Source organism: Parus major, chromosome 2 (assembly GCF_001522545.3).
Source record: "Parus major isolate Abel chromosome 2, Parus_major1.1, whole genome shotgun sequence".
Lineage (NCBI taxonomy): Eukaryota > Metazoa > Chordata > Aves > Passeriformes > Paridae > Parus > Parus major.
The window spans coordinates 90,521,895-90,549,237 of record NC_031769.1 but is presented as its reverse complement, the minus strand read 5'-3'; the positions used below and the strand labels follow the sequence as shown (position 1 = coordinate 90,549,237).

Sequence of the window (27,343 nt, the reverse complement as noted above, 5' to 3'; positions counted from 1 at the left end):
GTCTACAAACCATGGGGATACAAAACATCATCATAATTGCCTTAGATACAGTACTGCTCTCACCATACTTTTTCCCAGCACATTATTTTATTTACTTCACCTCATTTCACATGATTTATGTTACTGATCATTCACTTTGGGAAAATGTTTAAGAAAAAGAAACCTAAAAAATGTAACCAGGAGCTATGGTATATATTTCTTATCTAGTGTTTTTTTCTTGCTGTAAGGAAGCTGATCCAGGTGATACATACCTCCTAAGATGATCTGTAATTCTTGTTCTCTCTTTCCTTAACCCTTTTCTATTCCAGAACATATGCCACCAACAACCTTTTGGATGATCTGAAAACGTTGTACCTCACTGCTGGGCAAAAAGGAAAGGGTGTTGTCTTTATATTCACAGACAATGAAGTCAGAGATGAATCTTTTCTTGAGTACATGAACAATGTTTTGGCTTCAGGTGAAGTCTCAAATCTTTTTGCACGAGATGAAATAGGTGAAATCACACAAGACCTGATTCCAGCAATGAAGAAAGAGTACCCAAGGCTTAGTCTCACTGGAGAAAATCTTTATAATTACTTTCTTGCTCGAGTTCGGAATAACCTCCATGTGGTTCTTTGTTTTTCCCCTGTTGGGGAAAAATTCAGGACTCGTGCACTCAAATTTCCAGGTCTGATTTCAGGCTGTACCATGGACTGGTTCCAGCATTGGCCTAAAGATGCTCTCGTAGCAGTTGCACAGCATTTTTTAGCTTCTTACCATATTGAGTGTACATATGAAGTGAAGCAGAGTGTTGTTAACACCATGGGAACAATTCAAGATATTGTAGCTGAAAAATGTGATGAATATTTTGAACGATATAGGAGACGAACTTTTGTGACACCAAAATCTTATCTGTCCTTCATTGGAGGCTACAAAGCTATTTACAAAGAGAAGTTTGCCAGTCTTGGGAGTTTGTCTGAACGCATGAGAACAGGTACTGTAAAAGCTTCTTGATTTTTGTTTCTTTCTTTGTTTTAAAAGGGTTAGAAGAATCTAAAGAAAAGGATGTAAAATCATGGATTTAGATTGTGAGCTCACGTTCATTTGGAAGCAGGCTCATATATTTTCATCTGTATTGTGTGTGATTAAAAAATATGCAGAAGTTTTGTTTAAATGACCTTTATGTGCAGATTAAAGAGAACTTTGGGAAATGGAAATAGTATTAGTTAGCAGTTAAATGCCTGAAACTCCTGCTTTGACATGTATTTCAAAAAAACTACTGAGTTCCTAGTTTTCACATGTAAGCATGCCGAGAGTAAATTTGAGAAAAGGTAATTAAATGCTTACATCCGGTCCCTCTGAAGAATTTTGTAAAGAAACAGGTACATGCCAAGGGTAAAATTTCAAAATTGTTGCCCTGCACGTGGTCATACATGGTAAACAATTAAACAGGCTCCTAAACTGAGTGCTGATTTGAAGTGGATGTGAACTTAAACTGTTTTTTCTCCCACCACTGATAATTGGAGACCAGACCTATGTACACTAATGTCCAAAAGTGAAGAGTGGCTGGCTGTATGGAAGAACAAATATAGGGTTTTTTGAATTGGAAAGATATATATGATGCACTTGGATGCATGCATTTATATATGAGGATGTTTGTACTTAAGAGATTTTCTCGTAATTTGTTCAAATTATTGGAGCACTGCAGTGCTCAGGAATCTGTAGATTTTACCCCCATCTCATCTGGACCTTCATTTAATGTTGAATTTAGAAGCTCAGCCTACTCTCCTTGTGTCTTCACTTTCGTTGCCAGGTTCCTCTTCTTTGTTTTGTACAGAGTGCAGCCTAGTACTTTTTATGTTCTCATGGATTTCAGGAATTTCACACACAATTATTAAGAGTGTAATTTGCCACAATGTTTTTTGTTGTGTGTGTGTTTAATATTTAGTCTCATCTCATATATAAGAATATAAACGAGTGATCAAGTGATCAAGTGACAGATTCTGAAGGCTTTTATACATTAAAAAAATAATAAAAAATCCCCTGCTTAATTTTGGTGTTTAACCAATAGGATCAGTCCCTGGGGTTCCTAAGTATTAATCTGAGTGACTTATTTTAAATATCAACATTGCTTTGGTGAAGTTACTTTGTCCATAGGTCTTCCTGTTGCTAAAATGGAGTTTGTCCACCACAGGTCTTGCAAAACTGATGGAAGCTGAGGTTTCTGTAAATCAGCTCTCCAAAGAGCTGGTTATGAAGGAGAAAGATTTGGCTTTAGCTTCAAAAAAAGCTGATGAAGTTTTATTGGAAGTAACTATGAAGGCCCATGCTGCAGAAAAAGTAAAAATGCAGGTGCAAATGGTAAAAGACAAGGCTCAGGCTATTGTGGATGACATTGCCATTGATAAATCAGCAGCAGAAGAGAAGCTTGAAGCTGCAAGACCTGCACTGGAAGAAGCTAAGGCAGCACTGCAGGTCAGAAGCGAATACATTCTGAACATGCATGTAGTTAATGATTTTTATGTGCAGTGATATGGCTTGTACTTCTAATGTGGGGACAGAGGGGAAAGAGGATTGAAAGAACAGCACTGGCCTGTAACTCCTTGTAGAAAAAACCCTGAAAACTGAAAAGGGAAAGAGGTAAGATGGGCAGTACTCTACTGTCAGGTAATAAAGCAGTCACAGAGTATGACTGCCTTTAGGGACTTTCTGCAGTACTGCTTCTGAGTGACCTGCAAACCTGCAGCAGTTGCATTACATATACAGTCCTCCAAAAAGAACGTAATTCTTTGCAATCATGTGACTGCCTAAAGAAATGGACTAATTTCTTCTACAATTTTTCAGACAATAAAACCTTCTGACATTGCAACTGTTCGCAAACTGGGTAAACCTCCTCACCTGATAATGCGGATCATGGACTGCGTGCTGCTTTTATTCCAAAGGAAAGTAGACTCAGTGACTCTAGATCACGACCGCCCAGGTATGAAACCATCATGGACTGAGGCTCAGAAACTAATGAACAATTCAGGATTTCTTAGCATGTTGCTTACTTTTCAGAAGGTAAGTAATTAGTAGGGGCACTACTGCTTCAATAATCGTCTTCAGAGTTCCTATGAAAGTGTCTTCTGCCATCAAAGGCAGTTTGAAACAGTTTTGTCTATCTATAGTTGCAGATACTCTGTGACTATACTTCATTTTCATGGTCCATTATCTCAGTAATTTTTCTCCTGGGCCATACAGTGGCTTCTAGCAGACAGAAGTATCCAAAGCTCTAGAGCAAATCTTGAGGAGCTTAGTGTTATCTTATTCAAGTAGTTCCTGCTTCCAAGTAGGAATTTGCCTTAAAAGGGCCCACTCTTGGTTTTTCAAATGGCTCACCTTCTCCAGTGCTACCAGGCCTGTTTGCCTGTCTGTCTCCAATTTGCTAGGATGCTTGCAGGAAATAACAAAAAAGTGAGCAGGAAAGGTAATGAAATGATTTGGGAACTTTCGGGGTTCTTTCACTAGAAAAATAGTGAAATGAAGATTAATATTACTATCAACTGTAAGAAAAATAAAAGTGAACAGGTTTTTATTTCTGTCAGGACAGAAAGATTTTCAGCAAGGTTCACTGAGCTGTGAGACAAAGGAAAATTCTCAATAGGGAAGAGAAGAAAGTTGTCACAGGTAGCTGGACCAGAAAAAGACCTAGGGAAGAATATGAAATGGCAGATTCATAGCTCAGCTTTATAATCCAAGAGACCAAGCAGATTTCAGCAAAAACTGGCTTTTCTGCAATGTTGCAGAACATACTTTCATTTGTACACTGGTGTTTTAATCTACTTAGCTGTGCATTTTGCTGATGTCTTTTCTAAGCTACTGGAGTGTTTTAATTGTAAAGATCATTTTCACTATCCCCAGGAGCCATTTCTCCCAGAGAGCCATATTGTGGAAACTTGCACTGCCTCTGTGGACAGTTTTTTTCCTGGGGCTGTCACTCTGGTCACTTTTCCAAGTGCTATCTTCACTAAACAGAAAGAGAAAATTAGTTTTAAGATAGCAAGGACTAATTATGCACTCCTTACTCAAGCTTCTGTCTAATGAGACTTCCAGTTTTGGCACTTATTAGTAGTGTATGCATTCCTGCTGGTAGTTGGCAGCACATTTAATTTAGATGAGTCAGAACAATTTCTGTGAGGCTAAGTTCTTGCAGGAAGTGATACCAATGAATGTGGGGTTCAGAATACTGGACTACTTCACTCCTTCTTGAGTCCTTCACATGCTGTCCTCCTGTCCCATTTCTCATTTTGGGTGTACATGACAAGAAAGCTCATTTGTGTCTGGAGCTCTGAGTAGACTACGCAGCTTACTTGTTTGTGAGATTTTTGTTCTTTCCTAATATTTTTTAGGCAATGAAAATCAGTGGATGAAGAAGTTCATTGAGTTCAAAATTAATTACTTAAAAGGAAAAGCATTACATTTTCCAAGCTTTTCAGCAGAGATTTAGGCCACTGCTGATTAATCTTTGCTTTACCTTTGCCAGCTTGTTAGCTCATTATTTTGAGTAGGAGAATAAAACGTCAAATTTTTTGTCCAGCACTATTTTATATTTTAGTAAATGATCATAATGAAAACACCACCATGGCTGATCTGGGAAGTAATATAGAGAATATCTTTTTTTTATTATAGTAGCTAAGGATCTGATAAGTACAAGGCTGTCCTTTCTGCTGTGCAGAAAAACAAGAAAAGGGTAAATTGCTTGGCAGTATGAATGGTGGATGATTTTTAGATGTATTAAAAGAAAGGCATTAATACATTGCCAAAAAAGGGGAAGATTTGTAAGATGTCTATTGTTAAGCAGTCATTTTTAGCCTGTATAAGCTCTTCTACTTTCTGCCTTGCTCGAGGAGATGAATTCCATCTTTTTCTGACACTTACATAATTATAGATTAACCACCATCATCAAAGATCTGGCTTTTCATGTTCTCAGCAGATTGTGAAAGGGGGGAAATAAAACTGGGGTTAGAATAACAGCTGAAAGAAATTTCTTTTATGGTTAAGGAAAAGGGTGAGCTTCAGTGAAGACTCTGCCTTGCAGTTTCACCCTTTTCCTTCTGAAAGCTGCATGTTTGGTTCTTTCAGCTGTGTTCACGCTGTCTGATGCCATGGTGAGCCTGTTTATGGAGCTAAACCAGAAGAAAATTAATCAGTAGATTTCTGACTTATATTTCTGTCAGTTTACAAATTAGATCAATGAGCATTGGTGAGGGTATTAAAAATGGGGTGAGGACATCTGGTTGAGGGGGAAAGGGAAGAAGGTGCTGTGTTTTAGCTGCAATAACATAGAACAGCTTAAATTGTCATGGAGCTACGGAAATCTTATGTGTCAAATAGGGATATTAAATGCCAACTCAAGTCAATCTGTTGCAACGGAAGTAAGAGTTATTTTCAAGAGTTCACAAAAACTACTAATATAAAAAATATAAAATATAAAAACTACATTATAAGAGTGAAAGGCAACCGTGTTGCTTTGTTGATTTATTCCGTAAGAAGTGATACCCCTTGGCTTTAAAATAAAAATATTTCTGTGAAGTAGACCTTATTCAAAAACCCATTTAAAAAAATAATTTTTCCTTTCCATTGACTAGGATTCAATTACAGAAGAAACTGTGGAGCTTTTAGAGCCTTATTTGGATATGGAGGATTATAATCTTGAGACTGCTAAAAAAGTGTGTGGAAATGTAGCAGGTCTTTGCTCATGGACACAAGCAATGGCTTACTTCTACGGTATTAATAAAGAAGTTCTTCCTCTTAAGGTATTTTGTATTGATAATTTGATTTTTTTTGAGAGATTAATATGGTCAAGTGGAAAAAAAAAAAAAGTCATATTATTTTGGCTAAAAAAGAGATTCTTACTTCTTCACACCTGGTTGTTAAATCAAGCACACAGAGGTTTAATATGTCCTGGAAACTTTTTCCTCTTGCACACAACTACCTTGCTACTTGTGTGAACACAGTGAGAGTCAGTCTAGCTGTACGTGGAGATAATGATACCTTCTCTGTCCTCAGAGTGGGTGCCAGGCACTATGGCTTCAAGAAAACTCCTCAGTCCTATTGGCCTGGGGAGGAACCTACTTATTGTGGTCATGGTAGAATCTGGAAGAGGAGAGACCAGTCTTGGCACAGAAGCATTCTTTAAGGAACTTAGCTGTAATTCATCTCCCTAAAAAAATTTTGGAGTTTCAAGCTACTGCATGGAAGCATACATATGTAATAAAGAAAGTAGTTGCGAGGTGTGGAACTCTGTTGAAACATTGGACTGAAGTAGAAAGGGATCAGCCAGCCTTGTGTGCATTCCTACAGATAGCTTTATTGTCTTGGAAATATTCCATTTATGACTATATTGAAAAGAAGGGACTTTGCATATTTATGTAATGATTTATAGTCATTGCTCCCACGGTGAGTTTCATGGCTCTTTTCTGAAGGAATACATCCAATCCGTTATGCTTCCACTGCACTTGTGTTTGGTTTGCTATTGAATAAGACACTGTATCAATGGTACAGTCAAAACTCTTGGCATAATCTTTCAGCATACCTAGACAGATCTGATTCAAATATGTTTAAAGCATATTTTTTTTTATTCAAGTAACTCAAGAGAATGGTATATTTTTGTGATATATAAGTAGCTATTTCCTTTTCGAATAATGGGATGTTCACTAATGAAACCAGAATTTGAAATATTACTGTTGAGAGCTATAAAAGGGAGCAAGACCTGAGGGAAATAGTGGCTTTATATGCAAATGCAACCCTTAAAGTTGCAAACGTGCTCTTGTAGTTTTTATTTGAATATATATGATTTAGGATTACATAAAAATTTAGCTTTGTGTTAAAGTATTTGCATTCTTGTCACACTGTAGCTGATAAAAAATGAAACATACATATCATGGCAAAATTGTGCCTATTGTTAGGTATAGCAACAGTCACAAATATTTTAAAAACTGAAAATGACAGAGGGAGGGAGGAAGTGTTTAAAGTATGCAGGAGATATTGCAGGAAGCAGTGGAGTGATGCTAAGAAAATAATTGAAAATAAATGTACAATTAAATGGCATAAAGTGCTAACCCAGGCTAATCCATCCAGTGCTAAAAGCAGGTTTACTGAATGAATTAATCAAGCTGCTTTATCCTAACTGCTTTTTTAGGATATAAATCCCCTTCAACACCTACAAAATGGATTCAATATATTTTTAAATTGCGTCTTAAGTGAAACTCATTGCCTCATTTATCTTAAATATGACAATCTGTGAAAACTAATTAATACCGACTTATATTTTAGTAAGTACAGTGTGCAAAAATTACCCAATTCCTAGGAATGGATACTGGCATTCTTTAGATAAATGACCTGCAACCCAAGGGTCTTTAGCTAGATTTTCCTGTAAACCTTCAGCATGAGGATCTGCTGTTCCTCCCCAGATTGCTCCCCAGTAAACTAGCCTGCTGTATTAACCTGAGAATTTTGAAACACCATCTGCTCCTTATCCATTATTTGAAGAATATGAGAGCAGAATGGAGAAGCCCTGACTTTTGCTGTGATACTGCTAGCCTCCAATTAAAATACTGTGTATAGGAGTACAATTTCCCTTAAGGATGTCTCCAGTGACTTTCATTAAGTTCTCCTTAGGTTCTTATGGGGATCAAGGGATGTTTGTTTACAGTTTATAAATTCTTTTTGATACTGAGGATTGTCCCTGTCAAACTCAGTTTTAAGTATGAGACTTTATAGCCTTGTCTACTTTCATTTGTCTCCATGCTGAACTAAAAACCATAGCAGGCAATGAAAGGAAATCTTGCACCTGAAGAAGAGGTAATAGTGAAGGAGTGTTGAAATTTGATAGTTGTCCATTTAAATAAGCATGTCCTTGACAAGGTGATGCCTACTGGGCAGGAAAACAAGCATGCATGTCTGAATTCAAGGCCCACAATAAATGTGGAAGGAAAGCAAATACTTTGTGGGGGTGAAGGGGAGGATTAGATCACCTAACAAAACAGAGTGAGGTCAGGACATGTAACTGAACAGAAAATATGGAAAATCTTTCACTAGATAGTACAGACTGTGAGAAGTAGATAAGGGATATTATTTCTGAGCCTTTCAAAGGTTTTTTTAATCCCAAAAAATGGTCAGTGATAGCAAAGAAAGTGAGGCCAAGATTTTATTAATGTCACTCTTGCATGGATCTGTTTGCATCTGTACATATGTATATGTGTATGCATATGTGCATGTATAAATGCATGTATTTTTTTAAAATTTGTATTGGGGAGGTAAAAACACTGTTTTTGGAAAGTCTGCAAAATCTGTGTACGTCATTGCCTTTTTTACAATCTTTCCCTAAATAATGGGGGATACAAGTGTATCATGATACTGAGTCTCTGGGAAAGTTGATCCAAAAACAACTGAGGGTTTATAGGAAAAATCTGCAGTAATCTGGGACAGGGGCAGTTTTGAGACTACATTTCCATGAAGAGTTTTCAATCAGATGCCATGTGCCCAGACCAGGACTGAAGCAAAAGGCAAAGATGAGCACTTAGCACATCTCCAGAAGGTCAGCAGCAGAGTCACAGAGCCCAGGTGCAAGAAGCCTTCTGGCCTAGTCCAGCGTCACTGAGTGGTGTAAGAACACTGTAAGAACAATGGGCTTTGAAAGCTGAAATTCCTTAAGGGAAGTGCTAGGACAGCTCCAAATCATCCTTACCTGTAGTGAACTCTATCATTTTGGAGTATTTTTTTAATGGGATTCTCCTAGTAGCATTTCCTGAATTTTCTGAGCAGCAGTTGCTCTTCAGGGTGATTTGGAGTTGATCTGGGCAATCTATTCAAGAGCAGGAATAGCTTTAAATGTGTGGGGCTTTTTTTTTGTTGGAGAAGTCATTTTTATTGAACTGCTCCCTTGGATCAGGGTCAGATATACTCGTTACTTTGCAAAACTGAGTTTGCAATAATTCAGTAAGAAACTTAATGTCTATGTCAATACTAATAAATTAAATAGTACTAGTGAATTTTTCTAGGCCCTGGAAAGTGATCATTTACACTGGTAAATTGTTGGAATTATCTCCAACAATTTACAACAAGTGTGGATTTGGTCTTGGCTAAACAGCATTTTTCAGTAGTCTCTGGGCACCTTTCAGGTTCTAGCCTGGTCCAAGAGCCATTTCCACAAGGCTGTCAACATGCAGTCACACTGTTTTAGAGTCTGGGAGAGTTTAATGTGAGGTTTTTTTATGCTGGTTAACCTCAGTACCAGAGAAAGGTCCCGTGCATGTTACATTTAAGAGTATAGCTGTGACTGTAATTATGTATTTGTTCTGTTTTTGTGTGGAACGCAAAAATCTGAAAAGGGGCAGGGACATCTCAACACCTGCTATGAAGTCCTCTCTGAGGGCAGCTTGGAAGAAGGCAAAACAGCTGCTTAGCTCTTTAGGCTGTGGCCCTTGTTGGTGCAGGTGCTGTCTCTGTACCTGCCCCACGCAGACAGATGCAGAGAGCAGGTAGCAGCACTGGCTGGAGCTGGTCTTGAGAGGATTGTCTGTCTGGTTCCCCACAATGCCAAAGGCAAGGAAAGGCTGAAGCTGCTGTTCTCACATGAGTCCAGGCATGTTCCAGCATAGCATCACTTCTCCAGGAGCGCAGACCTCATGTCTTAAATCCTCACAATTCATCTGCATAAAATCCATTTATTCAGGCTTTCACACTGCATCCATCTGGAACAAATTGTGTATCCTTGCTTTGCTGCGTAATTCAGAGGGATGAAATGAAGGGTGTGAAGCTTGTTCACAGAGCAATGCCACTAAAATTAGAAAGGCCACAGTGGTTCTTAGTGGCTGGGAAACATATTTCCTTCCTGCCTAATATTGGCTGGAGATGTTTGTTTGGAGCTGATTGCAGCTGTAATAGTCTTCTTGTGCAGAAGATTCTCTTTGGCAGCAGAACTTGCCTCCTGCTTTCATGGCAGAGCTCTATATAGGAGGCTGCCAGCCAACCTGCCAGTGATGTCAATACTAAAACAGTGTTTGTACCCATGAAATTTTGAAAACTCGAGTTTGGGGTAAAAGAACAGGGAGAAAGTGAATAGTGATGATTTCAAAGGGTCATCTGAAACAAGTAGTGTTTCTGCCTTCAGAAATCACATAGGTTGGTCATCATGGTATGTTGGCTGTCAGTTTCATGCAACCAAACTGTGCTCATCACATATGATCAAGAAGCCTGTAAATCAAACTAGTATTATAATGTCTTATATTTCGTTATGATTGCTCTTAAATTGGCTGAGAATTCTGGTCAAATTGTCTGTAAAATAGTTTCTTATTATAGGTCATCTTCCAGAAAATCTGTAGTTTTGTGTAAATCATTTTAGGGATTTTTTTTTCAGGTTAGAATACAATATACTTTTGTTTATACTCATCTCTGAAATACTGCTTTGTTGTCCATACATATTCAAAGCTGATAGCTTTTTAAGAGTTTTTAAGCCTGGGGAAGTCTGTTTTTGCACTTTTCTGGGCAGCTTATTGCTGCACAGAGACCTACTTTTCATATTTACAAGGCATCATTTTTCATATGTATTGGGAATTCGCATGGCCATCCTTTTCCATTGAAGTTCACATCCTGCTGTGATCAATGTCAAGGTGTTATATGAATCCACACAGCCAGGTGTAAGTTCTCTGTTTTTCCAGCTGTTCTGCCAAGGCTGTTCATCAGGATCTTGTTTCCTGTGTAACCTTAGCAATGGTCAGCTGGGACTGAAACAGTATGTCATAATATTGTTTGACTCCCATTTTTAGCCCTCAGAGATTTTAAGGATACAAGGATGCTCTGCAGTAGGGAAGGTGGTGGGGGGAGGTAGAAGAGGGCTGATGCAGGTATCTTTTTGGATGTGACAAAGGCCTGACAGCAGATGGCTTAATGAGGCATCTGCTTTATTAAGACAGAATAATAAGAGGTGTTTAAGGTAGTTAGAGTGGTCAAAAAAGAAAGTTTTCTCTTCATGGGCAGGATCTGCTCTGCACAGGATGCCATAGACAAAACTATCCTCATTCTCTCTGATGCTGCATGAATATGGGGTGCCCAGCATATGAAGGGATGTAAAGTTTACTCACTGTTTGTCTTCTTATGAATCTTTTTAAGGCAGTTGTCTTTTTAAGCCATCTGTTGTCAGGCCTTTCTTATTCAGATGCACAAGGAACCCTGCAGTATCTCTGTCTCTTGTATCTTACCTTTTCCCTGGTGCAGGGCACAGTAACACTACTCCACCTCCTAAAAACGCCTTTGCGGTTGGAACTTTGCCCAGTGGTCCAAGATTCACTAAAACATAACAGCAATTGTTCCACAATCTGCTTAGCTGGGTCTAATCAAGACTCACTGATTGAGCAGTGTTTATTTCTAGGCGATGCTCTTTAATGTGGTTTTTTTATAAACAGTGAGGTAAAAATATTTCAGCATTCTTACATGATGGTAATTTTGCAGGCAGATATTTTACTGGTTCATCTGGATTCCAAAAAATATTTTTTTATCTCTAGGATCTATCAGCATAGCAGGTGGCTACAGTATATGAAATTTTACTGACAGTGCTATTCTCTAGCATATACTGTGTACATATACCGAGATTGCTAATATACATGACACAGATACATGGAATTTACCTGTATCCAATACACATCCATGCAACATAAATGTACATAGATATTAGTCACCTACTTTGTTGATTAATACATATGTGTTTCTCTAATTCCCTGCTCACAAACCACTCTTTTAAAATAGACCAGACCCCAACCCATGGTTATATTGTTAACTAGGAGTTACCTCTTTGGAGAGATGTTTCTACTGCTATTCTTCTGGTGTGATGTAATGTGAGTGTCAAGTTTCATATTCGTAATAAAACAGATTTTACAGATTTTTGGTTTCCATCTTCATAACTCTTACAGAAGAAAAAACAGAAATAAGATACATGGTATTTAAACAAGCTCTTTTAAATATTCAGAGTAAATGGAAGCAACCTTTATCTCTAAGTGTGAATTTCATAAGAAATTTGTCAGGCTCTAATCCTTTGCAAATGTATATGGAAATACATTCTGAATTCACAGAATATTTTTTTCAACCCTGTTAGGAGTATAAAAGTTAAGAGGCCACATTTAAATGACTGGTAAGTCATCATGCAAATTTATAGAGATATGTCTCCAGAAAAAAGTCTCTAGAGTTTTACTTTCCAGAGGAGGAAAATCTGTTATATTTTTTTTGTAGAAGTAATTGATGGAAAAAGAGAGCAGAAGAGTAGTTTCTATTATAATTTTTATTATTGAATAATTAATGAAGACAATATAAAATTTCTTTGCACTGTGAATGTATTATAGGAGGCATATATACAAGGTAACCCATTGTATATGTTGCCTCATATGTCTACTATACAGCTATTTCAAGTGTATTGTGATTTAAAATCATTGGTCATTGTGTCCTCAATAGAACATTCTGAAAATATTATTAAAACATCTTAAGATTGTCTTAAATAACTTTAATGCTATGCTTCTGTTCCAGAAGTAAAAAGAAAACAAAAAAATTCTGTCATCTTGAAATGTATTATTTTTAAAAGTACCAAACACAGTACAGTATGTGCCACTAAATGAATGTCATTTACTTCTGCTAAAAAATAAGTATTAACTGCTCTTTACTTTTAAATATCTGTAGGCAAATTTAGCTTTGCAAGAAGGAAGACTTTCAGCTGCCCAAATGGAATTGAATAGTGCACAAAATCAGCTGGATGAGAAGCAGAAGGAACTGGATGAAGTACAAGCCATGTATGATGCTGCTATGAAGGAGAAGCAGGCCTTGCTCGATGATGCTGAGGTGTGCCGAAGGAAGATGAACAATGCCACGGCTCTGATTGAAGGATTGGGGGGAGAAAAGGTATTAGCACATGTGTGTAGGTTTCCAGCACAAAGTAGGTGTGCAGTTTTGAGAAAGCTCCATTATGATCGTAGCAGTGCTCAGAAAATTCAAGGTGTGGTGACATCTTGATATCACATGAAACTTTTTTTAGTTATATGAATGGTAGTTTTCCTTGAAGTTAATGTATCTAAAAAGTAAAGAAATTTCTTGTGTTAATTCTTCTCTACGAAGATTTATGTTATATCATATGACTCGTATTAAGATAAAGTTCAGATTTAAAGCCAAGGAGCCAAATTCCTTTTAGCTTTAGTAAGAAGAGGAATTAGGCTTAACCTAAATAATTGCCCTAAAATATTTATAAGAAGGATTACTCTCTTTTTCTCACCAAGTATACAAGAATACAAATTTGAAGCTTGACTAATTTCCTGAATGATAATTGAAGCTCAGATTTCTACTGGAGCCTTTTACAGAATTATGGGCTACAGAATTTTACAGAATTATGCACCAAGCTTGAAATTTACCTTTCCTATGCAGATCTTTCTGGCTTCAGTCCGAAGGGTTTCAGAGGAAGAGGGATACTCTCTTTCCTCTCTTATTATTTGCTTTGTTAATTCCTTCATGGATTTCACACGAAGTCAGAATTAATGAGAGTTTTTACTTCTAACTTCATTGTGTCCTCTGAGGCCAGGACTTCAGTACTTCTTTGCATAGTTTCTCTTCAAATTACATCAGTCAGAAATCTTAGATGCTTTATAATATTTTTTCTAAACTTAAAAGCAACACAAAAATAGGAAATTGTAATGTCTTATTGTGGGTTCTCTGAAGCCTTGTGCTATGAAGTCATGTAAGAGCTGTTATTCCACTCTACTTTTGAAAATTCAGACAGAAAATTTAAAAACTTTGTATGACACTTGGAGTATTGGGCAAAACTGACACTGGGTTAAATGTGTGTTTTCTAAACTTGAAGCATGTAGGTCCTGACCCAGATTGCATGCAGAGTGATTGTCAGGGAACTGCAATCTGTAAAGGAAGGAATAAGCAAAAATATTAGTTTGTTATTTTAAAATTTTTAAATACATTAAAAAATAATACTTATGAAATTGCAGAATCATGGAATAATTGAAATTGGAAGGGACCTTTGAAGATCATCTAACCCAAAATACACATCCCTCCTTCCCCTCTACTCAAGGCTCAGGGTATTTGTTGGCTGGGTTTTGAGAATCTCCAAGGATTCCACAACTTCCCCTTTCAACCTATTTCAGTTTTTGACCACTGTCACTGAAATAAAATGACTGTTTGTGTATTGAATTAGACTTTCTAATTTTCCAATTTGTGTTCATTGCCCCTTGTCATTTCACAGAGTACCAGTGAAAAAAATGTCTGGCATCTTCCTCCTTACACCTTCCCATCATGTATTTGTACACATAAATACATGTATACAAGTTCCCCCTGCACTCTCTGTGTCCAGTGCTAAACAGCCAAGGCTGCCCCCAGATTTTATATACCCGATTAATTCTTTATCTGCAAGTTTGACGTTAAGCAAACTGCCTTTCCCTCCTTAAATCCTCACTTGACTGTGTTGAGAATTTTGTCAATGCCTCCCTTAAAACCTCAAGATTGCTTGTGTTTCTGTGTTGCCCCATTAGAAACTGGGTTGTTGAAATTCCCTATGTGGCCCAAGGCCTGTGGATGCAAGGTTTCTTCCCCTGTCAGAAAAAGCCCTCATCTTTTTCTTGTTAATCACGTTGTCTGTGACAGACAGATACATCTCCCATGTTGATCTTCCTTCTGATGCTAACCCATAAGCTCCCAAATAGAATATTGTCCATCCTCAAGGCTCCCATGCTGGACACATGCATTTCACTGCTCTCTCAAATGGATGAAAACCTCTCTTCTGACCTTCCCAGCCTGCCCTTCCTAACAAGCCAATGGACAGCTGGTGCAGCTCTCCAGTTGTGGATGACTTTCCACCATGTTCCCATGACCCCCATCATATCATGACTCTGCAACCACATGCAGAGTCCTCTTTTGTTCTCCATGCTGTGCACATTCATGTAGAAACACCCCAGGAAGGTGCCCAGCTGTGATAATGTTCTATAAGCAGTACGAAAGCTGTCCCCACCATTCTGTCTGGTGGACATTTTTATGTGGGTACCCTTAGGGTGGTCCTCTGTTAGACCTGTTTTGTTAATTACAATGTCCCTACAGTTAATCTCATCCCACACATTTTGTTTGCCAGCCTAGTCCTCTACTTCTGCACATGACTGTTGGTCCTCCTCTGCTTGCCACTTCATTCCTCCTTTAAAGCTCTTACCAGTTTGACCAGCTTGTTGGCAAGATGCTTTTTCTCCACTTGGTCAGGTGGTTGCCATCACTTCCAAACTTCTGCTTCTGAAAAGAATGATTTAAAGGAATCCAGGAGCAGGAACTCCTGTTTTGAAGAAAAATTACTTAACATAAAGAGATAAATTTTTAAGTTAGATGTTTGTGTTAGTTTTGTGTCTGCTCAAGCTAACTTCTTTTTAATATTTTACATACAGCTTCGTTGGACAGCAAGCAGCAAAAACTTTCAAAATCAAATTATTAATTTGGTGGGGAATGTTCTTCTGGCCACCGGATTTCTCTCTTACTCTGGACCTTTCAATCAGGAGTACAGGAATTTGCTACTCCAATTGTGGAAGAAAGAGATGGACAATAGCAAAATTCCATATAGTAAAGTAAGCGTTCATGTTTTGTTCTGACCTTATTCTTTGCCTTGCTGAAAAATTACATGCGGAGCATTTCATTCCAGAAAAGTACATAATTGGAAGATTATATACAGTCTGTCACATTCAATCAAATTTTTAATAAATAAAAAATATGAACAGTTGACAACTGAGCTTCTAAACCAATACATTTTAAATTCCTCTTTATACTGTCAGGCATTTCACAATTGGTATGTAGGACGCTGCTTGGACAAATCTGAGAGAGAAATGCTGTCTGAAGTCAGCTGCCCTGGGAGAAATAGCATAATACAGGAAACAAAGTAAAATTTATCAGCTTAGAATACATTTACCTTTTCATAAGAGGAAACATCACCTTTGCATTTCCGTGTGTTATCAGTATATACCCTCCTGTCATGCCATCTGTTGTGTACCCATAACATTTAGTTTAGTTTAATTTGAAGTGTCTTGTAGAAATTATTGATTTAAAGAAACCCTGCGTTTTGCAAGGCTTGGTTTGCAGCGCTTCATCACTTCAGCTTGCTCCAGTGTTAGCTTTTAAATCCATGCACCTTTGTCACCAGCAAGGCTGTTCCAGTGAGGCTGACGTTGCAGTATCTCCTCCACTGGCCTGTGTCTGTGCAGACAGGGCAATGGAGCTACGGCTCCATTGGTCAGTTTCTGTTTCCTGCCACTTCATATTCTACCTTTATTAAGGTGAGCAACCTGCATGGTGAGACTATGACACAGGGCAGGAATCCCTTGCATTAATCTTGTCCTTTACTTTTACCATTATCTGCCTCAGGAGTGCCAGACCTGGCAGATGTTCTGGTGCAGGCCATGGCTTTGCTCAAGGCCAGCAGCAGCCTTGCTCCTGTTCCATGACTTTTAGGAGGTCAGTCTAATATTCTTCCTTGTACCTGGAAGACATATTCATGCTGAAGGCAGAATTTAGGCCATGGTAATTAAAACTGTCTTTCTGAGTAATCTATGTTGTCTTCTATGTTGGTTTTGTGAGTACCTGTGTACATTTTTTCAGCAGTGAAGGTTGGAGAAGTAGTTCAGGGACTCTCTCTTCCTCTCAGCACAGGAGTTAAGGCATTAAGCTCAAACAATTCCTGTTCTCAGCTGTCAAAGATTTTGACAGAGCAGTTGCTGCTGGAAAGTACTGTGAACTACTGAACAACCTGTGTATAGTTGTATCATTGTGAAACCGCTAAAGGTAGATCTGCATCTTCATTTCAGGTTTTTTGGGATTTGGCACTTAAAATGTCTACTAAGGAGACATCTTTCCATAAGGGGAAAAGTGTTCACTTCCTAGAAGTTACTTGTGAATATCTCTTTTATTATTTTTTATATTAGGTTAGCATAATTCTTGTAATGCTGATTAACCTTGACCTGACGGAGTGAAACTTACAATCCAGCCCAAAAGATGAATGACTCTGACCCGCCCAGTAAAATTCTCTGAAAGCTGCTGATGATATAAAATATTAAAGGCCAAGATGGATTTATTAATAAAGTACCAGGAGCAGTGCAGTTTCAGGCTAGATTCTTAACCAGTGTGGTATGGGAGTTATCCTACATACAATCATCCCAGGGAGGCTCTTTCTCAAATTCAGTGTACAAAATGTTCTTAAAAGCTACTTAGCTTGGGGAATATCTGTCAAGTTTCTCACCATTTAAGGAAAAGAAACTGGATATATAATATCCTAAGAAAGCAATACGTAAAGAACTAAAATTCTGCTTCCATGGAGGTGTTCTGACCGCAATCCTATTTGGCTACATCCTTGAAAATTTGAGGAATACTTTATTACAGTTTTCATGTTGCTTATCCTCCCCCCTCCCAATATGTCTCAGTTAGATGGAGAATACCATAGCTGATGAGTTTCAAAACATGTTTGCCATTCTGTTTAAACAGTTCCCATTAAAAACAGAATTATGATTTCCATCGTAGTGTATTAAACAGAGTCTTGATTTTCCCCAGGGAATTAAGTACTCACAAAAGGCAGAATATGGGCTTTTTTTGATGCTTCACACAACAGGAAGGAAAGCAGCTTTGCAGTTCAAGCAAAAGGATTGATGTCTGCCTTGCTTTCTCACAAACTAACTGACCGTGGGTGTATGAGTCATTTAGGCATAACAATTTAGAAAGATCTGTTTAAAATTAGCCACCTATCTGTTTAGTTAGGTGCTTAAATTAGCTGAGTTTCAGAGTTGCAGAGTGACTGATACTTATTGCTGTAGGTAAGAAAAAGTTCAAATATCCTACTCGTCTGCTGAAGGAGCTAAACATGGTTTCTAATTGCTGAAAAATTTGCCTATTAAATGTTTTTTTGTCCTTTGCACAAATGGAAACTTGTTTTCTAAAATTTCTCTGTTTTCTGAGAATGGTTTGTGTTGCTTCATTGTGAGTCTTCAATAATTTTAGCAGAAAAAAAATCAAAGGGGTAAAAAAGCTTTGGCATCTTGAAGCCACTGGTATCATTAGGTCTCATGACTGTATCACAACTCTCACAGTATTTGAAGTTTTGCTTTAGGCTTCAGATGCTGAATTATGTGATTCTTGCAAGATTTGCAGGCTTTCACTTCCTTTCTTTCTTTCTTACATGTCTTTATTTCAAACATGTTTTTAGAGAAAGCCTACAAGTAGGAATTGTTGAATGAAAAACGTAAGGAGCAAATTAAAAAACCCTTCAATTTTATTGTGTTTTAAATTCTCAATCCTTTCTAATGTGCTTTTCTAAATTGGAGAGTTTGGTTTGCTATTTTCAGCACTGTTTTCTTCACACACACCTTTTTGAGAGGCCAGTTACTTTTCATAGTGAATAACATAAAGCAAGTTAGTTGACAAGTGCAAATCCGACTTTAGGAGAGTATGTGAACTGTGAAGGGTTTTTAACTTAGCAGCAATAACCTTTCATGATAGTTCATGGTTACTGATCCATAGCTTATCTCCACTTTCTTCTCTTAGTCTGCCACAGCCATCCTGTACCTGGAAGGCACTTTCCAGCAGGTGGAAGCTCTTGTGAGCAAGATGACACTTCCACTTGAACTGCCAGGAAAAGAGTTTGCCATCAAAAATGGCAAAAAAATCAGTTTGTCATTAGATATTAAACTGACTTCAGAGTTTTTTTCGACACTCTCTGATGGACATCAGAGCCTCAACAGAATTCACTTTCATTACTGCTCAACTGCAATGATTGAGCCACTGAACTTTAAAGAAAAGAAACAGTAAGCAATAACTACCAAATATACCCTATCGTGTGTTCTGATCAGCATAAGAAGAAAAACCACCCAGCAGATGTTTTAGTTTAGCTCCTCTAACTGGCACTAATTTTGTATTTACATGTTTTCTACTGGTACTAATTTTTTAATTGCATATTTTCTATTAGAACTTGAACCTTACTGGTATGCTTGTTGACAATGCTACAGTGGGTGAATGGAACCTTCAGGGTCTTCCAAATGATGACCTTTCAATTCAAAATGGCATTATTGTCACAAAAGCATCTAGATATCCTTTGCTGATTGATCCACAAGGTCAAGGAAAAAGCTGGATCAAAAATAAGGAAAAGAATAATGGACTTCAGGTAAATAGTTAATTTGTAATTTTTTAAAATGTGTGTGTCATTTGTGTCATCAGACTTTGACCATGTGTAATTTGAATCTGGTGTTTATTGGTATACAGACATGCAAAAACTAAAACAAGACTGATGCAGAACCCATACTCTGTATCAGGCTATAAATAACAGGGCAAAATAGCTTGGAATGATATGATATGTTATGGCTTATCTATTTTTATGATGATTTTAATTGTTTTCCATAGCGAAAAAGAAACAAAGAGGGAGGTAAAAGGTTGTTTCTCATTCTCCACCTTTCTGGAGACTTTTATCTCCTGCTCTGAATCTGATTTCTCCCCAGTAAGTCCAGTAAAAGCAGAGTTATGTCAAGTTTCTAAATACACAAATGCACAATAAAATGATGGCTTACATCTGGGATATTGTAATTTGCTATGGTCTTGTTAGTGTTATGTTGGTCACCCAGACACTAGCTTTATCCCTCAGCTGAATTTGAAATAAAAATGTAGGCAATATGCTGTTTTGGTGGATACATATGTGCCTACATTATAACAAACAAAAAGTGCAGAGTGGTGGAACAGAGTATTTATTTTTAAATTATATACTGGTTAAATTCTGTGTAATGTGCCTCTGGATATTTTAATTATACCTTATTCAAAGAGCTTTGCCTGCAAGACAAGGATTTATTTTAAAAAGGTGTCTATCCTAATTTTTTTTTTTTTTTCCTGGTATATAAACCACCCGAAAACCATGACTTAAGAGATGCCTGTAAAGGCTATTCAATTATCATCTTAAAGGATTATGTTAAATATATTAAATTTAAATAAATGAAAAGGAGTCTGTGTTACTTTTAGCAATTTTAAGACTGGTGGAACTGAATTGGAAATTGAATGATCAGGCCTCCTATGTAACACAGGCTCCCTTTCTGAACTCCATACATATTTCCCTACTTCACATTAGTGTTCTAAGCATAAAAATACTTATATTTAGGAGACATTAAGATATTAAAATGATTAGATAGATATGCAGATAAATAAGTAAATAAGTAACAAGAAAGAAATGTGATCTCCTATCCTCTTACATTTAAAGCAAAACTTCCGTTCATGTCAGCAGAGGCAAGTGTTGGTCCCTAAAAAGCAGCCATTTGTATAGATACCACAGGGTGGTATAATTTTTTATAGCTGCCATCAATTTTGTGTTGTTTTGTGTGTATTTTCAAATGGATGCTGTGTTGTGCCTCAATCTTCCTAGGTTACAGCTATGAACCACAAGTTCTTCAGAAGTCATATAGAAGACTGCTTGTCCCTTGGCCGACCTCTCTTAATTGAAGACATTGGGGAGGAACTTGATCCTGCTCTAGATAACATCTTGGAAAAAAATTTCATAAAATCTGGTTCAGCACACAAAGTAAGATGGATTGTAGACATGAAATTAAAACCCAGTAGGACAGATGATGGGTATGGGGTAGTCTGAATACTGACATGATTAGTACCTTTAAAACAGAAAAAGAGTAGCGAACGTATGGGGTTGTTTGAGTGACTTTTTTACTCTTAATCAGAAAGTTTAAAAAGTGTAATTTAAAACATAAAAAGAAGAATTCATAGATTTATTTTTTTTTTATCTGAAAAAATAAGTTTTTCTGAATTCAGCTTTTGAAAATTGAGAAATGTTTTTTATTTTCAGGTGAAAGTAGGTGACAAGGAGGTAGATCTGGCGAAGGGGTTTACCCTCTATATGACAACAAAGGTGGCTAATCCTGTTTATACTCCAGAAATTAGTGCAAGAACAACCGTGATTGACTTTACTGTTACCATGAAAGGGCTGGAAGATCAGCTCCTTGGCCGTGTCATCCTCACAGAAAAGCAGGTATCGAGTCTTGCAATACTGGAATAGTACTGCAAATATCTGCATTATTATATAGTATTGTTCAGTGTCTGCAACAGGAGTACATACATATTCAGTGGCTTGGTTCAAATTAAATGCAAGAACAAAAATGTGAATGAAAGTTTAAAGGTTGTGCATTTGCTGAAACACAATGTGGAGCTGTTTCTTAATTGAATGGGGGAACCTAAACATTTATTCTAAGATCTGGCTTTGGAAAGAGAAGAAAGAAAATTATTCATTAAAAATACATCACAGGCATACACATGACATACATAAAACAGCTTTATTCCTTCATGTATGGAGAGGGCTTCTTGTTCAGTCAGAAATCTCTTTTATTTCTGAATTCCTTTTTAAACTTAATTTAAATTACATGAAAAAAGGCTTATGAACTTGAACTACTTTTGCCAGCCAGGCTCTAGTGTGCAAAGAGATGAAAGATTCTTAAGGAGCCCTGAACACTGACTTGACTCTGTTCTTACTAAAATTTGCACTGATTATGTGGAAGTTAATATAAGGAAGAAAATCCTCTCTCAGGTGAGAGAAAAAAAAAAAGAGATTTGCATTAGCAGAGCTGCTGCTTTCAGTAAGTAGCTCAGGTAGGCTTGCTCATGTGAGAGGAGTTGCCTACCTAAGGGAATCAATTCTTCCTTTGACTTTCCCCAAAGCATGTTCTAACCAGTGTTCTTTAGTGGTGCTGTCATTTTTTCCAGCCAACACCCTTCCACTTTGCTCAAAATGAGCCTTTACTGAAGTAAGGGCTGGAATTAAGCTGTCCTTGCTTCAGTCTGACAGTCACAGAGGCTGGAAAGTCACTATAATGCACAAACTTCCTGTGAATTGTTCCATGAAAAACAAAAATACTGACAGCTGGTACTGGGGAATAATAGGGTGGGACAAATGCTTTAGATGCAAAACTTTTAATCTTTACTCCAGTAGATGTAGGATTCTGTAAGCAAAATTGAACAGCATCAGCAGGAGTGAATGGGAGTATTCTGACTAACCTCTGAAAGGAGAAAGAGGTCTAAATCAAGATAGAAGTGAAAGAAGTGGAATGGGTTTCTCATGACCTACATATAAAACTCCTCTTCCCTCTTGCTCTGTGATTTGTTTTTTTGGGGGTTTTTTTGGACAGAACTGTTAAAGATTTCAAATTGGATGTACATAGCAACACCTAGACTGCATTTTGAAATACAGTAGCTGAAAAATATTCCTTCAGTGCTGTACATCAGCTGAAGAGAGTTGCAAGGGAACCTGGTTAGTATCAGCATAACTTGCTGCACAGGGACATGGTTGCAGCGGATCAACATTTATTAAACTTATTTTGGCAGATATGAAGACATCATGGCTGTTCTGTCTCTTCTGTCTCAGTCAGAGATGAATGTTGTGGTGTAGGTAGTCAGAGCCAATGGGATTCTGAAAAATTTAGTTCAAAAAGAGGACACAACATGAACAGAGATTCTGAGAAACAGGTTTGCTATTACAAAGAGACAACTTTATGATCACTGAGATAAAGTAATAGATTAAAGGAACCAAGACATTCTTAAAGATTGCTCTAGTGATCAATGAAATATGATCAAAGAAGTGTTTATTCTTCTCAGCTTTATACGTTGATCCTGTAAATATAGAAAAAACCAGCATATTTTTGTACTTTGATAACAAAGTTGCTGCTGCTATTTGTGTTCAGAACAACTATTATTTATGTTACAAATATGGTTGTGAAGTTCCCTTGCAAACAAAAACTTGCACCTGGTATATTTGCTAATTTTCTGAACAATACCTTTTACAGACTTATAAATAGCATGGGTAAAATGTCTGATCTTAAACAAACCACATCCTTATGTGGAATTTAAGTATGCAGTTAAATGTATTTTTGAATGTTTTGTAGAAGTATTTATTTTGTGTAATTCTAATTTATTTTCTTTTTTTCAATAATGGTATAGAAAGAGGAATAAATGTAGAAAGTTGAGTTACTGATGCTTAAGCCATTCCCATCTTTTGGGATGCAGTTACTTGTAGCTTTCACAGAGCTATACGCTGTAGCCCTAGAGCATATTTCAAACAGGTTTCCAAATGAGGAGTTTGTGAAAATAAAGAAATTTTTCACTTCTTTGAAATACAGGAGAACCTCTCCTGTACTATGTAACTCTGTATATCTCCTTTTTCTCTAGCTTGACATGTTGACAAAACTGAAAATAAACTAAAGCCATAGGTGTAGTTAGACTCTTATTAACCATCCTTTTAGGATATATATATGAAGGTTGACCTGATTGATTAAATAAAGACAGCCAGCAAGAGTGTCCCTGAGCTGTGTAGACTGTGCCATATAGATGCCTCATTTCACTTGGCATTCTGTTGACTTCTCTGCCTTTTTTCCTTTGTCATTATCTGTCTTGTAGAAAGGGCAAAAAAATCCATATGACATAGATAATAATTGTAGCATTTCCTGCTTTATAAGCAGTAGAGGACTGTATCTTTCAAAATCACAGAATCGTAGGAATTAGAAATGGAAAACGTCATCCAGTCAGTTTTGCTTACAATGTAAATCCATCCATACAAAGCATCTTTCAGGCCTTTATCTGATTTAATTTTAAGTACTTGATGTAATGTGGATTTTGTCACTTGCCATTGGAAACTATCTATAGTGGTTTGTGCATCTTACTATGAGGAAGATTTTCCTGGTAATTCTGATGTGTTTTCATTCTCCTTCATCAATCAAATAAACACAGGAGACACATCAATTATTTTAAAATATATATTCAGCATACATATATTTCCGTACAGAAATATTTAGTAATATTTCAGAATTTTATGTGAAAGACTACAAAGTCCCCAGTCTGACATGCATGAAATCACATGTTTTCTTTGTCTTTATAAGGAATTGTCCTTTTAATTGATGTTAAATTTTCTTTGATGGCAAATTTCTTGAATATAGGAACTGGAAGCAGAAAGAATCAAACTGATGGAACAAGTGACATATCACAAGAGGAAAATGCAGGAGCTTGAAGATAATCTTCTCTGCCGTCTAACCAGTACAGAAGGCTCGTTGGTTGAAGATGAGTCTCTGATAGAAGTCTTGAGGATCACTAAAACAACAGCAGAAGAGGTGAATTTTGAAAGTACTCCAGATACATTTTTAATTGTAATTTAAAGATGTTATATATAAAGATGTATGTATATATTTTCATTCTTGTTTTATTTTTTTTTCCATTCAGAGCCACTATATAACATTTAACTTATTAACAAATAAATAGTAGAAACGCTAATTTTTTGTTCATAAAAAATTGCAAAATTAAACTGCTATCTGGATACTGTTTATATTCCAGGCATATTTTGCAGGTGTGAGTTTGAATCAGTTCCCATTGTGACAGTTGCAACACATGAAGACACAATGTCCGTGTTGAAACACTGGCAGAGGGAAGCAAAGCTCAACTAAAAATATTATTGTGATCTTAATCAAGACCATTTCTTTTTTCTCTTTTAGTATAAACCACATAATACAACTTAATCTTCATGTTTTTTTCCATTAATTTTAAGGTCAGTGAAAAACTGAACACAGCAATGGAGACAGAGGTGAAAATCAATACTGCACGTGAAGAGTATCGGCCTGTAGCAGGTCGTGGTAGCATCCTTTATTTCCTAATTGTGGAAATGAGCATGATTAATGTCATGTACCAAACATCTTTAGGGCAGTTCCTTGGCATTTTTGACCTATCAGTGGAAAGATCTCAGAAATCTCAAATTGCAGCAAAAAGGGTAGTTTTTATAATCGAGCATCTCACCTATGAAGTCTTCAAGTACACGGTTCGAGGGCTGTATGAAAATCACAGGTTCCTGTTCACATTGCTTCTGGCACTGAAGATTGACTTGCAGGCCAAGAAAATTTCACACAATGAGTTTGAGACACTGATCAAAGGTAATTAATTTCTCTAAAAATGTTCCTGTTTATGTATGTCTGCAAAATTCAGATTTTTTTTTGCAGATTTTGCAGATTTTGCAGTACTTGCATTAACAACGTGTTATATCCTGTGGATCTATTTGTTTAACTTGTGAATGAAAGCATTTACAGTGCAAGAAAGAATTGAGGGACAAATTTTCCAAAGCAAGAGCAGTATAGGTTATTTGTTACCGAAATAATGTTTAGATGAGGATTATTTTAACTGTTATACATTGCAGAATGGGGGGTGGGGGGAGGGGGAGAAAGTCCATTACTTGTAAGAGAACTTACAGTCTCTACTGTCTGCCTCTTTTTCAAATTGCCACATCTGTGTCTGTGAGATTGTAGACAATCAGCAAAAGCTCTCTTGATGGCTGATGAGCAGGCACATGAATGCTGTACCAGACTTATTAGCACAAAAAAAGTGGACGTCTATTAGCTGTTGTAAAACATTTTTATATTGCATTGAGTTCTGTCACCACTGTATGTCACTGCTCAGAGACAATGACAAAGAAAAATTTGAGTAAAGTTTATAAAATTTAATGGGGGTCGGCCTCGCTGTCTCCAAGATAAGATAAGCACAATCTGGTACAAAGACAAGTGCAGTCAGGTGCTTGGCATCCAAACACCCCAGTTTGTTTGGCAAACACTGAGTTACTGTTCAGCTGTGGCTCAGCTGTGCTGGGTGTGCAAATGGGCACGAGGCTGAGTGGTGGTTGAGCTAAGAGGCTGTTGATGTTGCACAGTCCTGGAAATGAATGCACCATGTGCTTTCTTATTCTTTAGTAAAGATGAAAGGAGTCTGACTAACCATTCTACATCTGCTTTGAAGAACTGGGTTTGAGTATCCTTTTAGGTGGTCATGTTTTATTCCAGCTCTACAGTTAGAGTAGAAGCAGCACAAAAATTAGTGGGATATCAGCTTTGGGAGGAACTGAGACCATTTCCCAATTAGGTTTTAAGTGTTCCTTCCATGCAAATTCTAGGTCTCCATATCCTGGTTTACATAAAATGTTACTCCCTGAATTATATATAAAAAATGTTTTTTTATTACTTTGTCGTTTTTCTGTTTAACAATGTTTGGTTTTGTCTATAATACTTTTCAATTTTCAGGAGGTGCCAGCTTGGATATGAATTCTGTGGAACCAAAACCAAAAAAGTGGATCCTTGACACAACATGGCTCAATCTTGTGCAGTTATCTAGCTTGTACCCTTTCAATCAACTTCTGGTGCAAATTGTTAAGAATGAGAAGTCTTGGAAAGCCTGGTTTGATGAAGAAGCTCCTGAAAAATCTGTTATTCCTGATGGCTATGACAGCTTACTGGATCAATTCCATAAACTGCTCCTTGTCCGCAGTTGGTGCCCTGATCACACTGTTGCCCAAGTAAGATACATTTTTGTACAATGGTTATGCCATGTGACCTCTCCTGAAGAACTGCTAGTTCCAAACTTATGTTTTCTGAATTTCTTGTTACCATAATATTCGTTGCAGAGTGAGCTATTTTGAAAAATCAGTTATTGAAATGCTCATAAAAAAGATGTGTGAGAACACTCACTTATTTAATTGCAATGAACTAGGAAGCAGAACATGAAACAAATTGTGTTGGAGCTGCAAGAATACCATTTTTTTTTTGTGGTGTTTTCAAAGTCAAGTCATGAAACCTGTAAGGAAGTTGCATTCCTCTGGTGAATCAAAAGATACATCCCTGATCTTTTTCACAGAAGCAGTGAAAAAACGACAATTCACTTTTATGACAGGTGCACTAAAACAGCAGATAAACTGTTTACTTACCCTCTCTACTGAGAAAGTAATAATTAAGGCTGCCTCATGGCAAATGTCATAAAAGAAACTGCAGTAGACTAACAGTTTCTCCACAGTTCGTGATATTTTGATTTTTCTTCTCTATGTAGGTGTAAAAGAGACGTATGAGCCTATGAATACCCTCTTGTCATTTTTTTTTTTTCCTTTCTGTACTGGAAAGTAGTAGTTTTTCTTTCCTGTCTGTCTTAACTTTACATGCTACATGCTGTGATAGCATCTGTGTTGTATTTCGGGGACACCATATTTTCATGGGCCTCTTTTTCAACAAGGCTCACTCCACTCTTTTTCATTTTCTGCTCCTCAGTCAGTAGGGAGGAGAGAAGTATGGGAACTCCAACTGACATAATTTAAACAGAGAAAAATAATACACCTGCTACTGCTGATCTGTGAACTCATTTATCAATTATTTGTTATTGTCTTGCACAACCATCTCTGAAAAAGGATGTCTCTGAACAATGATTGCAAGAAAAGGTCATTATTTTGATTTTTGAGGAGAGAGGGGATCTCTTTTGTTAATCTCTTCTGTATCTCTTCTTTTCC

At 37.1% G+C, this 27,343-nt stretch overlaps 1 protein-coding gene across 1 annotated transcript in view; it reads left to right on the top strand.

Annotated features, from left to right (window-relative positions):
• Positions 1-27,343, top strand: part of LOC107200547 (dynein heavy chain 5, axonemal-like) — a 147,771-nt gene that overhangs the window by 81,450 nt on the left and 38,978 nt on the right. Inside the window, exons 55-66 of the mRNA XM_033519374.1 lie at positions 309-973; positions 2,174-2,454; positions 2,824-3,039; positions 5,607-5,774; positions 12,685-12,903; positions 15,426-15,602; positions 18,980-19,174; positions 20,414-20,569; positions 20,846-21,028; positions 23,979-24,149; positions 24,581-24,959; positions 26,094-26,365. Of these exons, the coding sequence (XP_033375265.1) occupies positions 309-973; positions 2,174-2,454; positions 2,824-3,039; positions 5,607-5,774; positions 12,685-12,903; positions 15,426-15,602; positions 18,980-19,174; positions 20,414-20,569; positions 20,846-21,028; positions 23,979-24,149; positions 24,581-24,959; positions 26,094-26,365 (3,082 nt within the window). The remainder of the gene's footprint in view (positions 1-308; positions 974-2,173; positions 2,455-2,823; positions 3,040-5,606; positions 5,775-12,684; positions 12,904-15,425; positions 15,603-18,979; positions 19,175-20,413; positions 20,570-20,845; positions 21,029-23,978; positions 24,150-24,580; positions 24,960-26,093; positions 26,366-27,343) is intronic.